Genomic DNA, 27372 nt, shown 5'->3' on the forward strand with positions numbered 1-27372 from the left:
CACCAACAAAAATAGTCACTCAAGTTGGCAAAAATAATATGAAATGAATTGGTAATTTAACCTTTTTTCTGTACAGCATCAATAGGACATTTTTCATTACGTGTTTACTCAGGATGGGTTTGGAAAAATGGGGATTGTAATATAGTGGAAGAAAACTTGAAGCTCTCAACATTCCAGCTGTCCTTATCTTTCAATGATCCCCTTCTTTCCATAAATAACATCGAAGGACCTAGTAGAGTATTCTTCCGTATCTAATATTCTCTAGTTGAGGAAGATAAATGAATTCCGACTGGATCGAACAAAAAAAACGGTCTGAAAAAAGTTCCGATCATTAATGACCTTCCATTCATCGAAATCCTACAACTCAATGCCGATAGACTATAGAGTTAGATTGGTCCTTCGAGCGGGATCAATTTCAGCACCCGGTTTGAGGGGCGATCGACTCGAGAAGAATTGAAAAGAAAGTCGACGAATCGACGAATCTCTCCCTGCAAAACGGTTTTCAAAAGACACTTCGTGAAAAATATCGCTGTCGGAGCGTTATTTCCTCCAGGGCTTTCGTTCAAAGACCCAATCCTAACACAATGAACGCACATTGATGGCGAACCGGCACGCTCCAGAGAAATGCGTATAGGACTCCCATACCCACACCTATCCGAGAATTGCCTCATAATACGATCCACTTCTCAATCGTATCTCGGCGAAAAGAATAAGGCATTATATGCCGTTATGGTTTATAGGGATGATTATGACTTCACGGGCGGTTTACCCCCCGGCAAAGAAAATCGGAATAATTCTTTTTTGCGGTGCTCTCACGAGAACACCGGTCCTAATCTATTTCTAGGCCATTAGTTGGGCATAATGTATGGATTTATCATGCTGGCGAGCTGGGGGGAAAAAAGGATCAGGAAACTGAAAACCGTCAGTGAATACGCTCGGAAAATGCCGACGATAATGATGTCTCGGAAAACCTATGCTTGAGTCCCAGAGAAGATCGTAGTTTCTATGGGACGTATCGAAAGGAATAGAGGTTTCAAACGAATTGATATTCTTGTTACAGTTCTAGGACTTCCTATTATAGTGTTGATAATACGACAATTCGATAAGAGCAAATGCTCTCCGGTTTTGGAGTCAGGTGGCTGTTGAAACATTGCTCTTAGACATGTTGTTTTCAGGTTGAATGCTTAAGAGCAACGCAAACAATTGTCAATTACGTTTTCTGGTTTCTCAGGAATTTCTCTACTAAATTCATTGAAAGATTCAAAGAAATAGTTTTATTGTGCTGTAAAATATCTTTCAGATACGATGCATCAATTCTTTATGAAAATTCTGATCGAAGGATTGTAAAGGCATTATTAAAAATCACATTGACTAGATTATTTATTAACAGCCAGTATCACTACACAAAAACTTATACAAAATCAATTACTTAATGCTAATTTCTCGGTTCTAAGGAGATAAATATTCCCTCTTGGGGTTTGAGTATTATATCACCATAAAACTTCATTTCTTCAGGTTTCAACTTAGATTTCACCTTGTACTTCCTCAGAATAGCTGTGAGCATTGTTTTCGTATTTCTAATGGCAAATTTCTGACCTGAAAATGAAAAAAAAATTTTATAGAAAACATTAGTTTACTGAAAATCTCCCTATACTATCTGAGAGAGGTAAGTTATACTCAATTCACATTTATTTTAGCAATCGGTTGGCCATGAAACAATTTTCTCAAGTTTTTGTAACTAGAACGGAGTAAGGTTGGCACTCATGAAATGTCGCTAATGTCATAACGCCGTTGCCACAACTAATATCAATTTTTATTACGAAAATGCCGAAAATGATTGAAAAAAGAGACAGGGTTTCAGGAAGTGCTATTTAGAATTCAGGTCCGTTCATTCAAATAGTTATACCCTGATATTCTCAAATCCACAATACGTCAGACGGTGGCGAACATATTCAATGTAAGAGAATTTATATAATGTTTCATCTGAATCTAAACGACTTATATTTCAGCTGAATATTTCCACAATCAGAAAGATTGGAATGAAGAGGACGACAAAGAATTTCCTCCTATTGGGAGACCCAAAAAAGTGGTGGCATTTGAGAATTTTATGTTTGAGTGAATTAATGCGAAAAGTTTACTTCATGATTTTCTATTAATATAATCGTTGAATAAGTTCCCGAAAATTGATTTTTCATTTTTCTATTTTTCATTTGACTTGTCTTATACATTGTAGATGCCAACATATCACTAATTATTATTATTATATCAATGTATTAAGATGTCCTGGTTCATTGTTTATTCATGTGAAATTTTTGTTCAAAGGTGAAGTTCATCTTGACTTGAAACTTTCTTTAATTCCTTTTACTTATATAGATGCAAGATGATTTTTGTTGAAGAATTTAACATTCTTGTAATTATCTGTTAATTCCTTCGGGAGATACCCATTCCCAACCACTGCATCATATGCATTTCATCTTCGGGTTAATATTTTTGAACTCTACAACTGATGTAACGTATTCAAACTTTAGCCAAAGAAGATAACGAACATTAACTCTCCTCAAGCTAGTGCATATTATGATATTATACTGATCTCTTGTATTTTCCATGCTTATAACTGGATTTGGTATGCCTTCAATCAGTTTGTATAAACTTCAATTACGTTCGTCACATATTTTCCGAAGAGATTCGACATTGTGATAAAATACGTAATAACAGAAGCTTTCTCGTAGAACGGGCAACATAGCGTTGATTTAAAACCCAAAAATGTTTTGACAAGCTTCATAACGCCACATTTTCGTACTATACAGAGTGAAGTGTGTCAAATTTCCATGGCCAACCGACTGCTAAAATAAAAGTGAATGGATTATATATTTATCGTTTATCATAGGTACTTTAGAGGGGCACATTTGTATGATATTTCATATATGGCTAAGAGACGAGGACTAACCATTTAAGGTGAAGGTGTTTCATTTGGACACCCTGTATATATGTGCAGAGCACATTGAATCATGAAATATGTTGAGATCTGTAGGATAAATTGAATTTCCCTCCCTTCAGATGACTAGTCGCTGAGAATTCAATTCTGTTTCTGGTTGAGTACTCACCTATGCAATTCCTGGGTCCTGCACTGAAGGGTATATGCGAATAGGGGTTCCTCTTAGCAACATTCTCCGGCAAAAACCGATCGGGATCAAAGCGGAAGGGGTCCGGAAACTGTTCTGGATCCTTGTGGATATTGGTAATGTGAATGGCCACTGATACACCAGCTGGTATTATCTTGCCCTCTGTAATGAAGTTATGGTTTATTAACGGTAGCCTTCATTACAACTATTACACTGGCGAGCTCATTCGGACTGGGATCATATCTGCTTCACCACAAACAGCGGTTTTGTGCCTCTGTATTAGATATAATGTCCTGTTTTGATTAGCGACAGAGAATCTCATTTAATTAACGCAGAGGGGCGGCTATCTGGACTAGGGGAAATGTACAAAGTTGAAACTGTTATTTCGAATATGCAGTGTCACTGAACTTGATCAATTCACCCAAATTGTGAGTCGTTTCACTGATGAAAATAATCAAGTGTGCAATATGCAGTTTTGTCGCTTGTTTCTTATTGGATATCACTAATGAAGGTGAAGTTTGTGAGTATGAAGTGATGCACGATTCATTATGAAACTGTAATGATCTCCAGTTTTCTGAGAAAATTGGAGTTCATTTAATTGTACTTTACCCTGTTTCGCGAGTAAGACTTTTCCCTTCGCTATCAGTCATGGTGCGTAAGCCCTTGGGGTACTGAAGGGAATGTCCCGTCAACCCCCCTGTTCGCGTTCCGCGTCATAAGTGTTGAAACCGAAATCTCTTCTTTTCTATCAGTCATGGTGCGTAAGCCCTTGGGGTAGACGATAAGAGATACCGCTCGTCGTCAGTGAAATCCCGTAGTTGCGCTCAAAATAGACCTTTTCTTCGCTATCAGTCATGGAGCGTTAGCCCTTGGGGTAGCGAATAAAAGTCTCGAATAGATCCGCCCTGGTTGTGTTTCTTGGAATGACCTACCAATCTCTATATCCTCTTCAAGGCGCCTCAGTATGTAAGGAATCACACTGTATATCCTCAAAGTCTCCTTCATCACTCTCTCCATGTACTGCATCCTAGCAACATCTTCAGGAAGTATTGGTCGTTCTTCTCCATGGAATATCGAGTCTATTTCTTCATAGACTTTTTCCTGCAATCATCGAGATATAAGACCATTTTTGAACTTGGACAATATACAGGGTGGAGGTGACTCCTCATCCCAAAACAACAATGTTTAGTTGGGAAACATGGTGTTAAATATGCACCATTTCATTTTCGGAAATGAATTCTCATATGAAATATTCCAGATGTATTCATGTATTTGCTCCACCCTTTATGCATATCATAACATAGATCTACACTATAATTTCCCTCCGAACTGTATTCAAATAATGAAGTATTTTTTCCGCGAAGTAATATTCAGGTAGTTCGTTTTTCATTACCGGAGCTCAACTAGAACTCTGGAAAGTTATGAGCTTAAGGAAGAATTATTGCGAGATTTGGTACAGAGCAGTAATGCGAGAACTTTAAGCAGCTTACGAGATGGGCGAACCCAGGAACTGAAATAACCTCCTTATGGGGATCGAAAATTGCAGACGGTAGTGGAGAATGTAACTGATTCGATTTATAATCAACACGGTAATTTATTCAATAGGGGTATTATGAACGCGTATAAATCTGACTTAAATTGGACTATCATTGCCTGGAAGTGCTACTTACCTGAATTTCTGGATAATTTCCTAGAGCGAATAGATTCCATAGCACAGAAGAGGTGGTGGTGTCGTGTCCCTACAAATAAAAATTCTCAGGAATACATTATGGCGGTAAAAAAATTGCTGCTCAGACAATCTTATGAGGATGAATAGAAAACAGCAGTTTTTCAGTGGAGCACCAGTTTTCTTTGTTAGCTGCAAGATATGCATTGCTCTAAAAGGTTGCAATATTTTGCATAGAGGCTATTCAATGAGTAATTTGATTAGATTATCATTAATGTTGTTAATAACTCTCCTGAGAGTGCATAGAAATCCACACGTAGACTTATGTTGTTTTCATAAGAAAAAACACAACCCCATGCTATAGCTCAGCAAATAAACCTGTAAGAAAAAAATCATAGTACGCCACTGGATTGCTACCAAAAAAAGTGTCTGTATAATGTCTTCATTTCAATATCCTACCACAAACAGAAACGGAGATAATGACCAAAGTCGCCCAAATTTCAATTTTGGCCTGTAACTCAAAAACAAAAGAAGATAGAGGAATTGAGATGCCTTCATTGTTCTCTATCTCGTTGGGTTAAAAATTTGTAGTTCAATTATCACCAATTTTGCCCACGCTGTACAGTCCAGCCCAACTTTTCTACCAATATTCTGTGTACCTACCTAATTTATAAAATTTATCTACTTTTATTATCCACTGAATTCAATTGCCTTTCCACATTATATCTATCCAATGGATATAGAACGAACAAGTCATAAAACCATATGATATCGACAAATCGACCATCATAAACAATCATCCCGCCATTTTGCAATCACCATTTCCATCTGCCAAACGAACGCTCCAAAATTCCATATTCCAATTTTTTCAGCGTCCGTCGAATTATCAATCACAGTCCCGAATCCCCGTTAATGGGAGATTTTAATCGAACCCATCGAGACAAAAACCATACCCAACAAGGGGTGATCCTCCCTGGCGTACGCCGGATGGAACAGTAAACTTTTTTGGCGGGCTCGCAGTTTCAAACTTGAATCAATTTACTTGGAACAAAGCCTGACAAGAATTGACTCCGCAACTCCAAGAGACAGATACAAATTCGGGATGGAGTGAGGCAATTGAATCGGGATGTAGCTCGTGGCTTTTTCTGTTGTGCGGGATTGAATGTATGAATTTGAACTCTGCCCTTGTCGAAGATTTATGGACGGGCTTTTCATGGACGTGAAAGAGGAGACGGGATGATTCGCCCTAACAAAATGGGGGTTTGAGGCAATAAAATTTCTTATAACACGTCGGATACTCCCCTTGACTTTGTTTACTCCAATACTGTTCTCTCAGTTCTCTGCGGAATGTTTCCTAACTCCGAAAGTCCATTACTGAAATTGTTCGAAATGTATAGGATTCACGAAATTTTCTAATTCTCGAATTATTCAAGGAACATATGGGTTCTAAGGAAACTGGTTCAGCATGTACGGCCAGCCCCACCACGCAAACTATCAGATAAAGATGAATTTATTATCAGAGACACGTAGGGCATGTAATACAAAAGCGCACAAAAAAAATCAATTGTATAATTCCAACCTGCTAAGTCAGAATTCTGAGTTAGCAAATCGGAATTCCCCACCGCTGAAAGCGCATAAAAACGTCATATAATCTTAAAAATTCACTAGCTCTCCACGGGGTATCACCAAGTTTACCCACCCTGTACAGATAGTGATCGATTTCGTTCTTAATTTTTCAAAGGCATTCATAGAAATCCTTTGGTATCGGTATCAACTACACCAAACTCGTAGTTTGAAAGTTATTAATTTTTTATTTTCTCCATTTATCTTGACAACTACGATACATTTTTTTAGGTTATGTCATTCGAAACTTTGAATTGAAGGCTGATTTCTTCTTGGGTACAGTAAGCAAAAGAAGGTCTCGATTCAAAAAAATTTAAGTTCAAATTTTTCCAAAAAATTATGGATTAAAAAACTGAATAACAATAGGGTGAGGTTAGGACAGTGCATAATCTATTTCTTACAGGAAATTTTCATTTGTAGATATCAATGAAGCATCTATGATCACAATTACGAGTCAACATTGTCAATAATACTCAGCTTTGCATTATAGTGCAGTTGAATATCTCCACTGAGGAATAGATAATATTCACTGACTGAATTTTTCCCATAAAATTCAGGAATTATAAAAACCACTCTCGAACACACGAAATCAACATCCTTCAGACAAAATGGCGGTCCTGTCAAAGTCAGCTGACCCGAAATGCCCTATCATTCTTCCGTGATTCCACTGACATAACCTAGTACCAATCGATTTCTGTATACAGGGTGGGTCTCTGACTCATTCAAATATTTCAACAGTAGATTCTTGGGGTCAAAAGAAAACTTTTTTCTTTACCATTTTGTCTGAATCGGCTCCATTTAAAAGATACAGGCTATTGAAAAGTGGTTTTCCAGTTTTCTCATTATGACCATTACGTTCCATAAAAATACCAAAAATTCAAAGAACCCAACTCTTGAAACTAAGTTGAGCACTATCTAATAAATATTGGAACGTTTTGTAAAATAAAAATATTCTTCAAATTTTCTCGTATAATGCGCGGTTTTCGAGTAATTTTATGTTCAAAACTTAAAAATTATCTGTGAAATTTGAAAAATCAGGTACTCTGGCTGATTGCAACTCTGTTAAAAAGATTCACAGATGTGTAATGTCACAGATTTAGCTAGTGATTCTGAAGGTAATTTTGTTTTTCCAAAGGTCACACAGCTCATTATGAAAACTTAAAATAGCTATATCTTTTTATCAAGGCAAAATCGGAAAAAAGTGTTCCTTTTCATACGAGTCAAAGACTCATCCTTTATATACTGTAGGTATGAGACGTCAAACATTCACTCGTCCTCGAGTAGTCTTTCTGTTGGTACCTCGAGTGTTGGCGTTGGCTAGTTCGATTTATATCGTAACATCTGTTGATTCATATGTATTTACTAGGCAGAAAAGAGTTTCTGAACACGTCTATTGAATGACAGCTGTCAGAGGCAGTGCTACCAACAGTAAAATAGTCGTTTATAGTTGTGAAGTGAAATAAACGGAGGAGAATCGCCTTGATGAGCAATTCAGTGGGGGTTTTCGACTTCGCACCTTACGACCTGCATTAATCCGAATACGGCAAGCCTAACTGCAGCAAAATTTACAGCCGACAATGGATAATGGAATAGCGGGGAGAATTCGTTAGGGCCCCTAACCTTCGGGATTCGCGTTCAACTTCGCACAATACACGTGGTTTGAACAATGTCTGGAGATAGGTCTTGCACTGTCCGTAAATTATAGTCGTTAGATCCCAGCAACTTCGTTCATTAATTATAGTTTCACATTGAGAACAGGGCCGAATCCGATTTTCATTATGGCGATCACCGCAGAGGATCTTTTTCTCCCCCTACCCTCCGGAAATATTACTTCATCATCACTATTTCAGGATTTAATTGCTTCCGCGGTCCTAACAACAAGGCGCGCGCGCGCATCGCGTTGATCCTATTAATTTTGTTCGTTCCGGAATTATACGATACCCCGCAATTTGTCATTCGGATCACAATGGACCTCGTCAGAGGGTTCATCTGGGGTTTTCTTTGACGCCGCCCGTACCGCCTGAAGTTGATGAATCGAATTTGATATGGCGAGCAGGGGATGGTCATTTCGGGTTTTGTCGAACGGTCAAGGACCGCCCGCCTGGTTTATTGGAGAAGTTGGAAACTGGATACTGCTGATCGTGTAGATCTGGACAGATTATCGCTTCCATCACCTGAGAGATTCTCTGGCTCTATTTCAAATAAACTGAAATCTGTGCGAGATACATTTAGCCTAAACGCAAATGAGTCGCGTGTGATGGGACACCCTATAGATATATAGAACTGCGCAAATTAACACAGCCCTATTCCTGTAGTTTACCAAAGAACGCAGGACCTAAATAGGTTTTTCTCAAGAACAGGTTCAAAGGATTTATTTTTATTCCTGACTTGATGAAACTCAAGAACAGGTCGAGCAGTTCAAAGCTTCATAATTACTAGGGCTAACCTGGACACGGAAATACACAACCGTATCAATTCGGCATCACGGGCATTCTGGAAGCAAAAGTCACGACCTCAATCTGAAGACCAAGACAGCTGTTTATAAAGCAGTGGACCTCCCAACGCTTCTTTACGGAAGCAAAAGCTGGACGCCCCACATGCGACATATCAAACAGCTTGAACAAACGCAACGTCATCTAAGACGAATAATACACATCAGATGGTTCCACAAAGTCTCAAATGCGGAAGTCTTGCAGCGTGCTAGTTGTATAACAATTGAGACTCAAGTAACGAGGGCCCGACTCAGATAGAGCGGCCACATTCTGAGGATGCAAGACACTAGACTCCCCAAAATAACTCTGTAAGGCGAATTCACAGAGGGAGCTCGGAAACCAGAAGCCCAGTATAAGCTGTTTAAGGATACACTGCATCAATCCCTAAAATCAGTTAATGCCAATCATAACTGGGAACAACTAGCAGCAGGCAGATCACAATGGAGGTCTTTGGTCCACAATTATAATGGAGACTCGAGAAAAATACAGCGGCGGTCAGATCTGGTTGGTAACTATCCATGCCTGGAGTGTGGAAGGATCTGTAGGTCACGTTTGGATCTCTTTAGGCACAGGAGGACACACAGTCGCAAGTAGCCCTAAGAAATTATAAGTTTGATCGCACCGTTAGTTCTGTTTTTGAGTCTCTTTGTTGATTTATTTCGGTTACGGGATACAGCAAAGAATGAATGAATTTCTGACTTCCTATTCAGAGGCCTAAAATTATTTTAGGGAAAAAGTTCATTGTCTATAACCCAACGTACAATTTTCAGCACAAAATAAACGTTTAAGAGGCCTTGTGGTCCATCAGCCTGTATATACTAGACTCTTCAATTAATGCTGAGCTTGACCAATTTTGATCAGAGAAAACATTTTAGGAAGTTTCCTATTTTGACTCCTTATTGCTTTGTGATTCAACTCTTACGAAAATTGTTGAATTCCTGTCAATTCTCTGAAAGTTTATCCAGATGCTGGCTGAAGCTGGATCGAGAAAGAAGCTACGAAAACCGCTCCATCTCACTATCTCAACGTAACTTCCCTGAACATTATTAAAGTGAGGTCGTTAATTCTTCATAGGAAACCGGAGAAACGTTCTTCCTCATGAAAATAAATGAACCACATCTCTATTTCCTTTGATTTAGTGCCCTCGTTTCCACAGTCTCATACATCACGTCCTATTTGTTGCAGTTGGTCCAGGAATCTCTGCTACATCTCCTATCCGACGTCACGTCAAATAAACAGCTTTTTATTACATACGTTTCGCTTCATCAGATCCCTTTCGATTTGAGGATAGGATTTAGGAATGAATCGTACAACTTTATCGCTTCTTGAATGCATGTCCGGGTGCAATATATGTGGTTTCAGCTCTGAGAAATTATTATACAGAGTGAGTTTGTCATGCGCCCTAGAAAATGAGGAACAAACTTTTGTTTCGAAGCTTTTCACTGGCATCAAATCTACCTTCTCTACTTGGGATGATCAAAAGATGTGTGTTTCTTGTTATAGTCATTGATAATAATTATAAACTTACTGCGAACATAAATGTGTCCACTTCTTCCCTCAATTCTTTATCTGTCCATTCATTTTTTTCCATGTTTTGCTGAAGTAGCAAATCCAAGAAAGCTAATCTCCTCTTTTTACCCAAAAGCTTATCCTCCTCGCTCAGTTCTGCCATGCCTTGTGAGTTCTGGATGATTTTCTTCCTGTCTGCGATAACCTGTAAAAATATTTTTCAGTTTTATCTCAATAATTACAACGAATATATACTCCATTCACATTAATTTATCAGTCGGTTGGCCATGAAATTATTTTCTAGTTTTTGTAACTAGAACGGAGTAAGGTTGGCACTCATGAAATGTCGTTAATATCATAGCACCGTTGCCACAACTGATATCAATTTTTATTACGAAAATACCGAAAGTGATCGAAAAAAGAGACAGGGTTTCAGGAAGTGCTATTTAGAATTCAGGTCCGCTCATTCAAATAGTTATACCCTAAAATCCACAATACGTCAGACGGTAGCGAACATATTCAATGTAAGAGAATTTATATAATGTTTCATTTGAGTCTAAACGACTCATATTTCAGCTTCACAATCAGAAAAATTGTGAATGAAGAGGATGACAAAGAATTTCCTTCTATTGTGAGACCCAAAAAAGTGGCATTTGAGAATTTTATGTTTGAGTGAATTAGTGCGAAAAGTTTACTACAGGATTTTCGATGAATGTCATCGTAGAATAAGTTACCGAAAATTGATTTTTCTATTTTTCATTTGACTTGTCCTACACATTGTAAATGTCTTAAGGTACCAATAAGTACCTAATTATTATTATTATATCAATGTATTAAGATGAACAGCTACAAGAGCCAGTTGTATTGTTAATTGTTTATTCATGTGAAATTTTTGTGCATAGGTGAAGTTCATCTTGACTTGAAACTTCCTTTAATTCCCTTTACTTATATTGATGCAAGATGATTTTAGTTGAATAATGTAACATTCTTGTGATTATCTGTTCATTCCTTCGGGAGATACTTATTCCCTACCACTGCAACATATGCATTTCATCTTCGGGTTAATATTTTTGAAATCTACAACTGATGTAACGTATTCAAACTTTAGCCGAAGAAGATAATGAACAACTCCCCTCAAGCTAGTGTATATTATGATATTATTCTGATCTCTTTTATTTTCCATGCAAATAACTGAATTTGGCATGCTTTCAATCAGTTTGTATAAACTTCAATTATGTTCATCACATATTTTCCGAAGAGATTCGACATTGTGATAAAATACGTAATAACAGAAACTTTTACGTAGAACGGGCAACATAGCGTTGATTTAAAATCTAAAAATGTTTCGACAAGCGTCACAACCCCAAATTTTCGTACTATACAGAGTGAAATGTGTCAATTATCCATGGCCAACCGAGTGCTATAGGTTGATTGGAATTTTGTAACGTTCTTTTCTACACATATACATATTCAACCACACATTGATTTAACATATTAACGTATTATTGGAAGATTATTTGAATTCCACAGTAAAAATTTTATCGAGAACAGTTTATCAATATTTATATATCAGAGTGAACGATAAATAAAATAGCATCAGTTTCGCGGGATTAGATTCCCTATTCGGAATTTGAAAATTCATGGAATATTTCAGCCGCTTCCCCACAGCCTCCATTCATTTATTGCGCGCTTTTGAAACGCGGCTTTTTCACTCACGTGACATGATTTCAGAATCCAGGTCAGCCGTTTGTTTCCTATCGAATATTCAGTAATGCGCCAACAGGGAACGTTTCGATAAATTAGCATATAGAACAATTCACCCCAGAAAAACATCAAATTCATATTTACGCAGGATATGGAACATCAAAAACCATTTGAAGACAATTCGGTCGAACCCACCAGAGGGCTCCACATTTACATGCAGCCGCCATCGCAGACCTGATCGAATTCATGGACTTCCCGAAGTTGGGGAGGAGAGAGGGAAGGGAGAGGATTGTGGTAGTTTTCCAGTGTGACTAATCAAGTATCAAGAGAGGGATTCCAAAATAAACAAGCTACAGGTCTTGTTTTACTAGACGTCGTCAGGGCATTCGACAGAGTATGGCATGAAGGCTCAATATATAAGATGAGATGTGCTGGATATTCGATCAAAATATGCAAGTTGATCAGAAATTATCTCAAAAATAGAAGATTTTACGTGAAAGTGGAAAGGGAATGCTCCACAACAAGAGATATAGAGGCTGGACTAGCCCAAGGATCAGTACTTGGGCCACTTCTGTACAACATATACATTCACGATATTCCGAAGAATCCAAGAACCATGCTAACGTTATATGCTAACACGACACAGGCATAGCAACTCGACACCGCAACCCAGAAGTAATAGAACGAGTTCTACAAGAAGCATTGACGAAACAAAGGACTGGTGCATAAAGTGGAAAATCAAACTCAGTGGACAAAAGAGCCAAGCAATATTACTACAGAAGAGAAGACTGCGACCCACAACGAATCTAGAAGTTGACGGCGAAGAAATCGACTGGAAAAAAGATGCCAAATATTTAGGAATAACGCTTGACAAAGGACTTACTTGGAAAAGTCATATCAAACAAGCATTCGACAAAACGAAAGCAGCGATGAATAGACTTTACCCTCTGATAGGAAGAAGAAGCCACATGTCGAAAGAGACAAAATTGAAGATAATCAAAGCCTTTGCTAGGCCTCAACTGACTTATGGATCAGTTGCCTGGGGTTTCGCGGCAAAGAGCCACATCAAAAGAATTCAGGTCACTGAAAACAAGCTGCTACGATGTGCAATAGATGCACCTTGGTTTGTCAGGAATAGACAGATTTATAGGGACCTTAAATGGGAAACCATAACGGAATTCATGAACAGAAAAGCAGAGAAATTATTCGAAACAGCGAAAAACCATCCGAATCAAGAACTCAGGAGACTAGTGGACTACGACCCAGAGGAAGACAAAAGGAGAATGCGAATTTACCGTAGGAGACCAAGAGATCAATTAAGAAGAGATTAAAATAATTGTAGGAGTCAAAGACTCACCCTTTATTTGTTGGAGTAAGGTTAAAAAACGATGGGTTTTTCAATCAATATAGTAGTGTTTCTGTTATCGTTTGTTTTCCCAAAAAAGTGGGTTCGAGAAAATAAATGTGTTTCACTCTGATAGAGCAATCAAACAATGAATATTCCTACATCAAAATTCTTTTAAAATTATGAAACTTGTTGAAAATTGCCGCCTATGAACCCAAATAAGACCAGTCTAAATAATAATAAAAAATAAAAAAATAAAAAATAAGTCTTTGCCTCATAGATTGTCAAACTCTTATTTACTTGAGGAATATGTAACGCCCTGTACCTTGGAATTTCCGGTCAAGGACCTATAGGACTTCCACGACTCTAAATAACTCAGATTCAGATAATAGTATTTGTTTATGAAACGACCTGGATTACAGGATTCATGTTGGTTGTAGCCACTTTTTGATTCGCATCATTGAAAGTCACAGAGCTTTACTACAAGAGAGTTTGTATGGGTGATTAGTCCTTTGTTACACATATATATATATAGCAGACAATGAGCTATAAAGCGGATGAATCATCCAATGTTTTCCTTTGATCTTAACGAGTCATATGCATGCCCAAAGTTTAATCGGTCACTAGCTGTCTCGCCCAATGAAGACCAACAGTGCATCACGACCCCCCTGACACTCATCCAGATATCCAGCCTAGCTATCGTCGTAATTCATCCGCAATCACGAAATCAATCCGTCATAAACACCGAAATTACCTCCGTTAAGTATTGATGTTCGAAATCAGCGAGACGTATCTCGTAATTCATTCTGGATTATCAGTCTAGAAAGGCGCCACGCGATGGCGCTTATTGACTCGAATTATTAATTTCAAAGTGCGCGCCATGTTGAGGTTGAAATGTCCCCAGGCAGCTTCCGTCCCAGTCTCCCAACGCTGATTATCAATTCCAATCGCATCGAGAGGGTTTCGGGATTAAAATTTGTTGGGGATATTTATGATATGGTGGAACAATCCCCAATTTCCCACGGGAGAACAATAATTGCAGAGTATATTTTGAATGTGTCTGTTATAGTTGTAGAAAAATGCTAGTTCCACAGCAAAATATCGAATTTGGAGGCAGTATTGCTTGGTTTCTCAAGGTGACATCAACCAGGACCGTTCTTAGAAGGGGAGGTAGCCACGTGGTTCCGTTTCGTTAATTAGTACAAATTATATTGACCCGGGCCATTTCATTGACTAATTCGAGATCGTAGATTACGAATATGTAATTAGATTTTCTGTAGGATCAGTATCTGTCACTTTGAGGAGCTGTAGCTGCCAGAAAATGAGAATTAGACATATGCTGATTTTTCTGGTGATAGATGGGTCCTTTGCAAATAGAAAATTTCAATTTGCATTCATCTACCGCAAACATTTAAGATTTTATGATTTTTTCCGCAAAGGTCCAAATTTTCCAATTTTTCATCGACCATAACTTGAAAAATAATTTTTTTTTTAAATATCTGTTTGCATATTCTTCATCCTCGCCTTCCAATTAGTCGACAGTATGAATTTGGTTACGATCGGAGACCAAAAATTTTTTTTTAAAAAATCGCAATTTTTCCATGCATATGCGTATGGAAAATTTGAAAAACTTTTGATCTTCCCAATTTCCACCAAAACTTGTGTATTTACTAAATCGAGGGCGTAGATCACGAATATGCAAACAGAATTTTGCTGAAAGGATTAGTTTTCAAGTTATGGTCGATGGAAAATTGGAAATTTTGGATCAAAAAATCTACACTGTTCGCAGTGGGTGAATGAAAGTTCGATTTTTTCATTCGCAAAGAATCTATCTACCACCAAAAAAATCAGCATATCTCCAGTGCTGTTTTTCTGGCTGCTACTGCTTCTCAAATTTGACCAATTTTTTCGAAATTTTTCACGAAAAGTGATTTATTTCCTAAATTACTGATCCTAGGAAAAGTCTAATTGAATATTCGTAATCTTCGACCTCGAATTAGTCAAAAAACTGACCCGGGTCGATATAATACTTGATTTAATAATTGGTATTTCCACCCCTTGTGTTATTTACAGCTCGGCAACGACGGTTCATACTCAAAATGAGTGATCTTGAAAAGTTCTGATCTAATCCTTCCCAGATTTCTCCGAGTTGTATTTCTAAGTCATTAACAATAGCTGGATGATTTTCTGAACTTCTCAGCCTTCTATTGAGGTTGTCCCAAACCTGCTCAATCGGATTGAGATCTGGACTTCTTGCTAGCCATTTCATTCGAGAGACTTCAACCTCTTCAAGGTACTCCTGAACGATGCGCGCACGATGGGGTCTGGCATTATCGTCCATAAAAATGAAATTTTCACCAATGTTTGGGGCAAATGGCACTACGTGTTCTTCAAGAATGTTCCTTATATACTTATCAGCATTCATAGCTCCATTATCAACGACCACTAGGTCTGCGCGAGCAGTCAAAGATATTCCACCTCATACCATAATCGATCCTCCCCCGAAACCAATAGTATTCAGGAAATTGCACTGAGCACATCTTTCATGTGGACGTCTGTATACGAGGGAACGTCGATCACAATGGTAGAGGCAGAATCTAGACTCATCTGTGAAGAGAACTCTTTCCCAGTCGGCCTCTTCCCAATGCTTCCATATGCTCTCTCACAAAATCCAAACGTGCCCTTCGATGGGCTGGGGTAGAGCTGGGCCTCTTGCCGCGATACGAGGCCTTAAATCATATTCTCTGAGGCGATTTCTTATCGTCTGAGTGCTAATTTGCACCTCATGAGTTTGCTCAAGCTGAATTTGAAGGAGGCGAGCGGTTGCAAACCGTTGTCTCAACGAAGAAACTCTCAAGTAACGTTCTTGAATGGCAGTTGTTACCTGTGGTCTACCTTGTCCTAGTCTTCGGACATTCATACCTGTCTCCCTGAATCGCTGCAACATTCTGGACACACTTGTATGGGAAACTCCAAACCTTTCTGCAATTCTTGTGTATGTCCACCCTTCTTCTCGCAAAACTACCGCTTGGACACATTCCAAATAGAAAATCAAACGAAAGAAAAACTATTGATCACTAGAATTGATCGAGAACAACTGATTTTAGAATGCAGCCAATACATTCAAAATCTGCTAATATCATTTTTTTTTATTCCTGCTGGGAAAAAACATCTTTATTGAAGAAAACCGTTGAAAGTGGATAACATATGCATGCATAATTCTGATAAAAATAATTATCATTGAGAACACCTTCAGTTGTAGAATAAATTTGAGATTTCCATAATGTGCGTTAATTTTTCTGCGCAGTCTATTTCTGTGGGAGTATCATCTCTGCCACTTTTCTAAATGGCTGTGATTTTACGGTAACTTTCAAAAGATCTAAAAATCTCTACTCTTACTTTTACCATTACAATAGGCTCTGTCGCACCCTATATAATATAGACAATCCTCTGTTTTTTCGTCTCGATAAATCATCAGCGAGATAAATCTAATCGAATTTCAATCCAATTGACTCCGACCAAAGCGTACACCTAATGCACTAATTCATCAATTGCAACAGATTTTAGCCCACCCATGCATCGGTGCAGCAGCTCTCATCGTATGCGTATCCCTACATGAAAATTTATATGGTTCCCGTTCTGTTTGCACGGACAAATAGACCCCGCCAAACAAGTTTCATCGCATTTACCGGCCGATCGATTCGGATTTCGAACTGTAAACAGTTTTCGTCCATATTGTCCAAATATTTGCCGCATCACCCTTACACGACCATTGACACGGGGCAGATATCCAATTACCTAATCGGAATTTATACGTTGTTTGATGTTCGGGAACTCTCAGATATGAGACGAGCCGATTGGATTTTTATCCAATCACTTCTGACGTTTCCCGAGATGACGACTAGAAAACAATTGGTTTGATTGAGCTAAGGATTGAGGGTGACAATTCACAAGAGCTTTCAGAAAGTTATCACAGAGACAAGTACAAGTTTTTATTCCGATCAGATTTGTATTTCAGGAAATATTGAAAAAAGGACTTCTACTCCTGGAGGTAAACAGCTTTAGGCGAGTTCAGGACATACACTGCGCAAAAAAATTAACGCACATTATGGAAATCTCGAATTTATTCAACTACTGAAGGTGTTCTCAATGATAATTATTTTTATCAGAATTATGCATGCATATGTTATCCACTTTCAACGGTTTTCTTCAATACAGATGTTTTTTCCCAACAGGAATAAAAAAAGATGATATCAGATTTTGAATGTATTGGCTCCATTCTAAAATCATTTGTTCTCGATCAATTCTAGTGATCAATAGTTTTTCTTTCGTTTGATTTTCTACACTCGATCGCTATGTAACGCGAAACACGCAATTTGACCCAAGAGGAATGTGCCCAAGCGGTAATTTTGCGAGAAGAAGGGTGGACATACACAAGAATTGCAGAAAGGTTTGGAGTTTCCCATACAAGTGTGTCCAGAATGTTGCAGCGATTCAGGGAGACAGGTCTGAATGTCCGAAGACCAGGACAAGGTAGACCACGGGTAACAACTGCCATTCAAGAACGTTACTTGAGAGTTTCTTCGTTGAGAAAACGGTTTGCAACCGCTCGCCTCCTTCAAATTCAGCTTGAGCAAACTCATGAGGTGCAAATTAGCACTCAGACAATAAGAAATCGCCTTAGAGAATATGATTTAAGGCCTCGTGTCGCGGCAAGAGGTCCAGCTCTTACCCCAGCCCATCGAAGAGCGCGTTTGGATTTTGCGAGAGAGCACATCCATGGGGAAGAGGCCGATTGGGATAGAGTTATCTTCACAGATGAGTCTAGATTCTGCCTCTACCATTGTGATAGACGTTCCCTTGTATATAGAGTCCACATGAAAGATATGCTCAGTGAAATTTCCTGAATACTACTGGTTTCGGGGGAGGATCGATTATGGATGGGGTGGAATATCTTTGACTGCTCGCACAGACCTAGTGGTCGTTGATAATGGAGCTATGAATGCTGATAAGTATATAAGGAACATTCTTGAAGAGCATTTAGTGCCATTTGCCCCATACATTGGTGAAAATTTCATTTTTATGGACGATAATGCCAGACCCCATCGTGCGCGCATCGTTCAGGAGTACCTTGAAGAGGTTGAAGTCTCTCGAATGGAATGGCCAACAAGAAGTCCAGATCTCAATTCGATTAAGCAGGTTTGGGACAACCTCAATAGAAACTGAGAAGTTCAGAAAATCATCCAGCTACTCTTAATGACTTAGGAATCCAACTCGGAGAAATCTGGGAAGGATTAGATCAGAACATAAGATCACTCATTTTGAGTATGAATCGTCGTTGCCGAGCAAGGTGTGGAAATACCAAGTATTAAATCACTAATGAGCATTTCAGTATTTTGAAAATTGTTCATTTCTCTTCTTTCACATAAGATTCGGTGAAATCCTGAATTTTTCTTCCATTTAATGTGTCTTGTTTCGTTCATAACCTTCCCGAGAGAACATAAAAAATAAGTTATAAAGTCAATGTAGAGTTAACTTTCATAAAAATTGAGATTTTCAGAATGTGCGTTAATTTTTTTGCGCAGTGTAGATGGGAGACCGCCATGGTTATGAATTGAATATAGACGAATTATCCAGACAGTGTGTTTTCCATTTTTTCCCTACATGTGGGTGATGAATTTCTGTTATACTCACTTTGTCAGAGAAACCGTGGAGCACCTTTAGAACTTGCCTCTGTTCTTTTCCTTTTGCTGTAAATCCGAATATGAAGTCCGAATGGAGCCATGGTCTGAACCATCTGTATATGAATATCTCAAGTATCCTATGAAACATAAGAAAAATATGTTAGTACAAGGAAATTTTTCTTCAAATGTTCAATACTGAGATAAAAGTCAGAATTATTGAATGCAAGTCAGAATTTTGGCTTCTCGGTTAGTCTGAGTTTCAAGTCGTTTGTTGCAAACTGAGTTTAGAAGATAAAATTGCTCACCTGTATATAGCTTTGACGTATTCTGAATCTGAGGATTTCATGGCATTGATTTCCACCCCCATGGCAGTTTCTGTAAAAAAAAGTATTGAATTTTTTGACTGGATTGAACAGATCGACAAAAACGGACAACTCCAAGAAAGGATCTAATTGAATTTTTCATTTTTCAACAGGAATTCTGCATAATTCTTCCTGTTTTTAATGATTGGGGAGCCGACGATGCTGAATTTTTTGAAATATCTTCCTTCCTGTACCTTTCATCGTTTCTGTATCCCTTATTAAAGTTGTAGATAATGAAATTCTATACAAATTTTGTCTGAAGCAATTTTACATACTCCTAACCGTTTTCGAATTAGAGGGAGATATGGGCAAGGAGCTTAGCCACACACACAAAAACGTTAAAACCTAAAAAAAATGCTTCGTACAAAATTTGCACAGAATGGTATACTCTACAAATTTATAATGAATGCGAAAACTACAGAAGAGGAGATAATTCCAAAGAACTGATTTCTGTGACCTCTATGGTCAATTTTTATTGGCTCTCCTAGACAATTCCCCCTATATACAGGTCTAATTTCTGGTAGAGGTACTCTACAGGGTCTAAGCTAAGTATCTCCCCTTATATTACATAATCTGACACGCTCGAGTAAATCCCAAATTTCCCTCTTGGGCTCCCCAACTATAAACATAAGAAGAAAATACTCGAAAATTGATGTATTTTGAGGGATGAGCTATCCTATTCTGATATAGATGGACAGATCAAATCAACCTTGATGCTGTCTACTTTCTTTCAATATTCTCAGTACAGCCTCCGTAGGTGTTCCATAAATGGGATGATGTCCCTTATTCCCACATATACTCTTTTTCTTTTTCAGCTCCCCAGAAGTGAATATCCCCTTTATTTGGGAGCTTTCGACCCGTCAAAAATTCTCCCTAAACGAATTTATACGCGAACACGTCTACTAGCGCTTCCAATGCCTCCGCAGCAAGATTAAAGAAGCAGTTTATCTAAATCCCACTCAGGGTTCCGACTGTATTTTGGACGCCACAATACGTGGAGTCGGGAGTTTGCCAGTAGTTCGACAGTTTGTGGCGGTACAAGAAAAAATTGGGGTTACAGTAATGCAGTTGGACGATGACTAAAAAAAAAAGGACACGAAATACAAGTTGTTTCGAAAGCAAGCGGGGGATTAGCCCCGAGGAAATTCCTGTCATTGATGTGTAAAGCGGCGAGCGAAGAACGGGGGTTATTTCGTCATCCAGTTTTCTGTTTCAGAGGTTTTCGTTTGTTTCCCTTTGCGCCGGTTGTAGATGAATTGAAACGTGGATTTTCCGAGTAAGACAAGGAATTTTTCAAACGGGCTGAGTCGTGATTGTACGTGATGTTTTCATTCGGTTTTCGGTGTACAAAGTTGAGTGTATTATGCAGATGAGTGCGGCAGTTTATTTTATCGGTACGCCAGTGGAGGAGGTTCTCTGTGAAAATTCATTTCAGAACGTTTACAATCGAATCAAACTATTCCAGGTTCTTGCTTCAATCAATGTACAAAACGTATGGTAGACTGTCCAGATTTCTTCGAACCGTTCGGTCTTGACGAATTTTTAACTGAAACCATCTTTTTCAGGATTTTTCGAAGGTCAGCTTTCGAGTCGTTTATCTCTCAGTAAAAGTAACCGTAGATGGAAATGTGATATATATTCTGAAAGAGCGACTCTTCTAATAATAAATCTGAGAATTTCATCCATCTAGGTGCAACCGTTCGGTCTTGACGAATTTTTAACTGAACCCATCTTTTTCAGGATTTTTCGAAGGTCAGATTTCGAGTGGTTTATCTCTCAATAAAAGTAACCGTAAATGGAAGTGTGTTACATATTCTGAAAGTGCAACTCTTCTAGTAATAAATCTGAAAATTTTATTCATCTCGGCGCAACCGTTCGGTCTTGACGAATTTTTAACTGAACCCATATTTTTCGGGATTTTTCCAAGGTCAGCTTACGAGTGGTTTATCTCCCAATAAAAGTAACCGTAGATAGAAATGTGATACATATTCTGAAAGAGCACCTCTTTTAGTAATAAATCTGAAAATTTCATCCATCTAGATACAACCGTTCGGTCTTGACGAATTTTTAACTGAAACCATCTTTTTCAGGATTTTTCGAAGGTCAGCTTCCGAGTCGTTTATCTCTCAATAAATGTAACCGTAGATGGAAATGTTACACATATTCTGAAAGGGCGGCTCTTCTAGTAATAAATCTGAGAATTTCATCAATCTAGGTGCAACCGTTCGGTCTTGACGAATGTTTAACTGAACCCATCTTTTTCAGGATTTTTCAAAGGTCAGCTTTCGAGTCGTTTATCTCTCAATAAATGTAACCGTAGATAGAAATGTTACACATATTCTGAAAGAGCGACTCTTTTAGTAATAAATCTGAGAATTTCATCCATCTAGGTGCAACCGTTCGGTCTTGACGAATTTTTAACCGAAGCCATCTTTTTCAGGATTTTTCGAAGGTCAGCTTTCGAGTCGTTTATCTCTCAATAAATGTAACCGTAGATAGAAATGTTACACATATTCTGAAAGAGCGGCTCTTCTAGTAATAAATCTGAGAATTTCATCAATCTAGGTGCAACCGTTCGGTCTTGACGAATGTTTAACTGAACCCATCTTTTTCAGGATTTTTCAAAGGTCAGCTTTCGAGTCGTTTATCTCTCAATAAATGTAACCGTAGATAGAAATGTTACACATATTCTGAAAGAGCGACTCTTCTAGTAATAAATCTGAGAATTTCATCAATCTAGGTGCAACCGTTCGGTCTTGACGAATGTTTAACTGAACCCATCTTTTTCAGGATTTTTCGAAGGTCTGCTTTCGAGTCGTTTATCTCTCAATCAAAGTAACCGTAGATGGAAATGTGATAAATATTCTGAAAGAGCGACTCTTCTAGTAATAAATCTGAGAATTTCATCCATCTAGGTGCAACCGTTCGGTCTTGACGAATTTTTAACCGAAGCCATCTTTTTCAGGATTTTTCGAAGGTCAGCTTTCGAGTCGTTTATCTCTCAATAAATGTAACCGTAGATGGAAATGTTACACATATTCTGAAAGAGCAACTCTTCTAGTAATAAATCTGAGAACTTCATCCATCTAGGTGCAACCGTTCGGTTTTGACGAATGTTTAACTGAACCCATCTTTTTCAGGATTTTTCGAAGGTCAGCTTTCGAGTCGTTTATCTCTCAATAAATGTAACCGTAGATGGAAATGTTACACATATTCTGAAAGAGCGACTCTTTTAGGAATAAATTTGAGAATTTCATCCATTTCGGCGCAACCGTTCGGTCTTGACGAATTTTTAACTGAACCCATCTTTTTCAGGATTTTCGATGGTCAGCTTTCGAGTCGTTTATTTCTCAATAAAAGTATCCGTAGATAGAAATGTTTCATATATTTTCAAAGAGCAACTCTTTTAGTAATAAATCTGAAAATTTCATCCATCTCGGCGCAATCGTTCGGTCTTGACGAATGTTTAACTGAAGCCATCTTTTTCAGGATTTTTCGAAGGTCAGCTTTCGAGTCGTTTATCTCTTGATAAAAGTAACCGTAGATGGAAATGTGATACATATTCTGAAAGAGCAACTCTTCTAGTAATAAATCTGAGAATTTCATCAATCTTGGCGTAACCGTTCGGTCTTGATGAATTTTTAGCTGAACCCATCATTTTCAGGATTTTTCGAAGGACAGCTTTCGAGTCGTTTATTTCTCAATAAAAGTAACAATAGAAGAAAATATGTTATATATTCTGAAAGAGCAACTCTTCTAGTAATAGATCTGTAAATTTCATCCATCTCGGAGCAACAGTTCGGTCTTGACGAATTTTTAACTGAACCCATCTTTTTCAGGATTTTTGGTCATCTTTCGAGTCGTTTATCTCTCAATTAAAGTAACCCTAGATGGAAATGTGATACATATTCATTCAACCGAGTCCTGCTCTTGGTAAGCTACAGAGAGCAAAGGATTATTTATGAGAAATTCCAAGTCTGCAGATCCTCGAAGAACAACCCCAAACAACTGAACCAACAAAGCCCTCCTCCTCTCAATCTCAAACTTTTCGCAATCGGAAGCAACCAACGTTTGTTCTCACACCCCATCCATCCCCAAGTGCTCTTCCTGCGTTGGGTACAATTCGATAAAATTGACGTAACATGCTGAACCGAATTTCCATAATTCTTTTCACTCCAATTTCACGACCGGAATGCCTGCAATAATGCCCCGGCACCGACGCCGGAATCCGCTGTGCCGCGTGATGCGGTTAGACCCTCCTTATACAGATCGTAAATCGTGGATTTGCCCCTGTAAACGCCACGGGTTGAGATCTCAGCCCCGTCCTGAAACTTGAATTTAATGTCTGAAATAAAACGGACAGTAAAAATCCGCCGAAATGGGGATTGTATCGCGGGGATGTTGGTATAATTTGTGGCGTTGGGAGGTTCTCGAAGTTTTCGCTAGTTATGAGCCCAGAAAAATTATTCCCCAGCATCCCTAGCAGTGTTCTTGGGTCACATCTCACCGGACAGATTCCTGCACGCCTTCAAGGCTTTTCCTGCTTTATCAGCGATCTCAATTCATTCATTCATTGCTGTATCCCCTTACCGAGAATAAATCTACAGAAAGACTCAAAAACAAAACTATCGATGCGATCAAACCTATAATTTCTTAGGGCTACTTGCGACTGTGTGCCCTCCGGTGACTAAAGGGACCCAACCGGGACCCACAAATTCTTCCACACTCCGGGTATGGATAGTCACCAGCCAGATCTGGCCGCCGTAGTGTTCTTCTCGAGTCTCCTTTATAACTGTGGACTAAAGACCTCCACTGTGATCTGTCTAACGCTAGTTGTTCCCAGTTATGATTGGCATTAACAGATTTTAGAGATTGATGCAGTATATCCTTAAGCCGCTTATACTGGCCTCCTGGTTTCCGAGCTCCCTCTGTCAATTCGCCATACAGAGCTATTTTGGGGAGTCTTGTGTCTTGCATCCTCAGAATATGGCCACTCCATCTGAGTCGTGCTGATAAGTGATTTAATACTTGGTATTTCCACCCCTTGCTCGGCGACGACGATTCATACTCAAAATGAGTGATCTTAAAATGTTCTGATCTAATCCTTCCCAGATTTCTCCGAGTTGGATTCCTAAGTCATTAAGAGTAGCTGGATGATTTTCTGAACTTCTCAGACTTCTATTGAGGTTGTCCCAAACTTGCTCAATCGGATTGAGATCTGGACTTCTTGCTTGCCATTCCATTCGAGAGACTTCAACCTCTTCAAGGTACTCCCGAACGATGCGCGCACGATGGGGTCTGGCATTATCGTCTATAAAAATGAAATTTTCACCAATGTATGGGGCAAATGGCACTACATGCTCTTCAAGAATGTTCCTTATATACTTATCAGAATTTATAGCTTCATTATCAACGACCACTAAGTCTTTGCGAGCAGTCAAAGATATTCCACCCCATACCATAATCGATCCTCCCCCGAAACCAGTAGTATTCAGGAAATTGCACTGAGCATATCTTTCATGTGGACGTCTGTATATACAAGGGAACGTAGATCACAATGGTAGAGGCAGAATCTAGACTCAACTGAGAAGAGAACTCTTTCCCAATCGGCCTCTTCCCAATGGAAGAGCAAAAATCCAAACGCGCCCTTCGATGGGCTTGGGTAAGAGCTGGGCTTATTGCCGCGACACGAGGCCTTAAATCATATTATCTGAGGCGATTCCTTATTGTCTGAGTGCTAATTTGTACCTCATGAGTTTGCTCAACTGTATTCGATAGAGGCGAGCGGTTGCAAACCGTTGTCTCAACGAAGAAACTCTCAAGTAACGTTCTTGAATGGCAGTTGTTACCTGTGGTCTACCCTGTCCTGGTCTTCGGACATTCATACCTGTCTCCCTGAATCGCTGCAACATTCTGGACAAACTTGTATGGGAAACTCCAAACCTTTCTGCAATTCTTGTGTATATCCACCCTTCTTCTCGCAAAACTACCGCTTGGACACATTCCTCTTGGGTCGCGTTGCATAGCGATCGAGTGTAGAAAATCAAACGAGAGAAAAACTATTGATCACTAGAATTAATTGATCGAGAACAACTGATTTGAGAATGGAGCCAATACATTCAAAATCTGATAATATCATATTTTTTATTCCTGCTGGGAAAAAACATCTGTATTGAAGAAAACCGTTGAAAGTGGATAACATATGCATGCATAATTCTGATAAAAATAATTATCATTGAGAAAACCTTCAGTTGTAGAATAACTTTGAGATTTCCATAATGTGGAAACTCACAAAGATTCTGAGGGTTACCTACGGAGAATCAGGAAAATCTGAATATGTAGCATGTTATACATGATAGGAAACTATGCGACGTACTAGTTTATCACGCTCCCTTATCAGGAAAATACTTTAACAAAAAATAACGACGATGATACTAGTGAAGTGGTTTATGAAATTTAAAACAACAATCGGATCCACTTGTTCAAGTTTCGTCGGAAACTAACTCACCACAAATAATATCCAGAGCACAGTGAGTCACTAATGTGCTTATGTCAAAATACTCCCCGTTAGCCAAGGGTTTGAGTTCTTCAACCAGTAAATGGGCCTTCTCCGAGAACACCTCCTGGAAGCTATCCAATATTTTGAAGTGGAATGTGGGTGTTATCAGTTTACGATGTCTCTGCCAGTAGGAGCCTGGAAACATAAATGTTTCACCTTAAGTTTCCACCAAATATGATTTGTTTTCGAGCTATACCTGTTCCAGTGATCAATCCATCTCCCAACCAATTCTTCACGAAATCATAGTTCATCCCCTTGGTTATGTTGACACTACTCTTCAAAACAACCTACGAGAAGAATGAGTTTATCTTCTCGATGCAACAGTTTTATGCGAATAGAAATAGTATCAGTGGAAAAAAAATTCTGCCCATACAAACCTCAGCATGCTTAGCTTTGGTGAAATGGAGTTGAGGGATGGATCCAACCCAGGATCTAAAGATGGGGCCGAACTTTTCAGATCGATCATAGATTAGCTGATACAGTTCTGAAAGCAGAAAGTATGTGGGTGAGTTCGTTTTCGTAAATGCTGTTTTTGGTAACTTAAGTTACTTAGCTATTATTTAGTCGAATCAGTGTTATTAGTTTGTTTATTTTTATAAAGAGTGGTAAAGGACCTTGTAATCTTCATTGAATATGTAGTAATATGAATTTTAATGTATGTAAATTCAATAAAATTGTTGATGATGAAAAATTACTCACCCTCTCTTGGTGCTCTGAGCTGGGTTAACGTTGTTCCTATAATTGGGTACCATGGTGACCCTCCAAATTGATCCACAGCATCTGCTAAACGCTTTCGTCTATCTTTACCTTTCAAGTAATTGAGCGACAAAAGTAGGATTACGAAAATAAATAGTGCCGCGAATATTCCCATATTCTATCTGTAAGAAAAAGGTCATTGAATTTAGGGCTCGATTACGGGTGTTTTAAGATTTTCGGAAAAAATTGAATGCACGCTGAAAATTTTGCCAGAAATTCACACTGTGATAAAAAGTTCACATAAGATAGGAATCGAAATTTGATAGCTTCTAGTTTATTGATCAATTTTCATACATAAATTCTCTTGATAACTTATTTTCTCACAATTATTCCACTCATGCACCAAAAAGGTATATTCCACTCTCAGAAATGAGTTTCCCAACTGAAACTCGACTGTACACAAATAAAAAAAAATTCCACTCACCTCAACCGAGGGCAATAAAGGAGAAGTAGATAGTGACCACTCCAAAGCCACCTATCCAAACTGACGGCGAGTACATTAAACCAATCTCATTATTATCTGAGATTTATCTGTAAAAAATAATCTTAT

General features: G+C 38.5%; 1 protein-coding gene across 2 annotated transcripts; it reads right to left on the reverse strand.

Moving 5' to 3' along the window:
* Positions 1 to 1367: 1367 nt before the first annotated feature.
* LOC123307483 (cytochrome P450 4C1-like) lies at positions 1368 to 27372 on the reverse strand. 2 transcript variants are annotated; one of them, XM_044889808.1, is made up of 12 exons: positions 27247 to 27372; positions 26766 to 26944; positions 26444 to 26550; positions 26263 to 26353; positions 26016 to 26201; positions 19451 to 19520; positions 19156 to 19282; positions 10432 to 10617; positions 4793 to 4861; positions 4055 to 4223; positions 3105 to 3284; positions 1368 to 1596 (listed from the first exon to the last, which is right to left on the reverse strand). In XM_044889808.1, the coding sequence occupies exons 2-12, from the start codon at positions 26935 to 26937 to the stop codon at positions 1436 to 1438; spliced, it is 1518 nt and encodes a 505-aa protein (XP_044745743.1). In that variant the 5' UTR covers positions 26938 to 26944; positions 27247 to 27372; the 3' UTR covers positions 1368 to 1435. The 2 variants fall into 2 exon arrangements, with proteins under 2 accessions (XP_044745743.1, XP_044745744.1); XM_044889809.1 differs by having other exon boundaries at positions 27147 to 27293.

The sequence above is a fragment of the Coccinella septempunctata genome, chromosome 2 (genome assembly GCF_907165205.1).
Source record: "Coccinella septempunctata chromosome 2, icCocSept1.1, whole genome shotgun sequence".
Taxonomy (NCBI): domain Eukaryota; kingdom Metazoa; phylum Arthropoda; class Insecta; order Coleoptera; family Coccinellidae; genus Coccinella; species Coccinella septempunctata.

Excerpts from the sequence above, each read along its gene's own strand:
- LOC123307483 (XM_044889808.1), bottom strand. The coding sequence starts at position 26,937 with ATGGGAATATTCGCGGCACTATTTATTTTCGTAATCCTACTTTTGTCG. Across the intron at positions 26,202-26,262 it reads TGGATTGATCACTGGAACAG|GCTCCTACTGGCAGAGACAT; the intron begins GTATAGCTCGAA and ends TTATGTTTCCAG. Across the intron at positions 3,285-4,054 it reads TGAAGAGGATATAGAGATTG|AGGGCAAGATAATACCAGCT; the intron begins GTAGGTCATTCC and ends ACTTCATTACAG.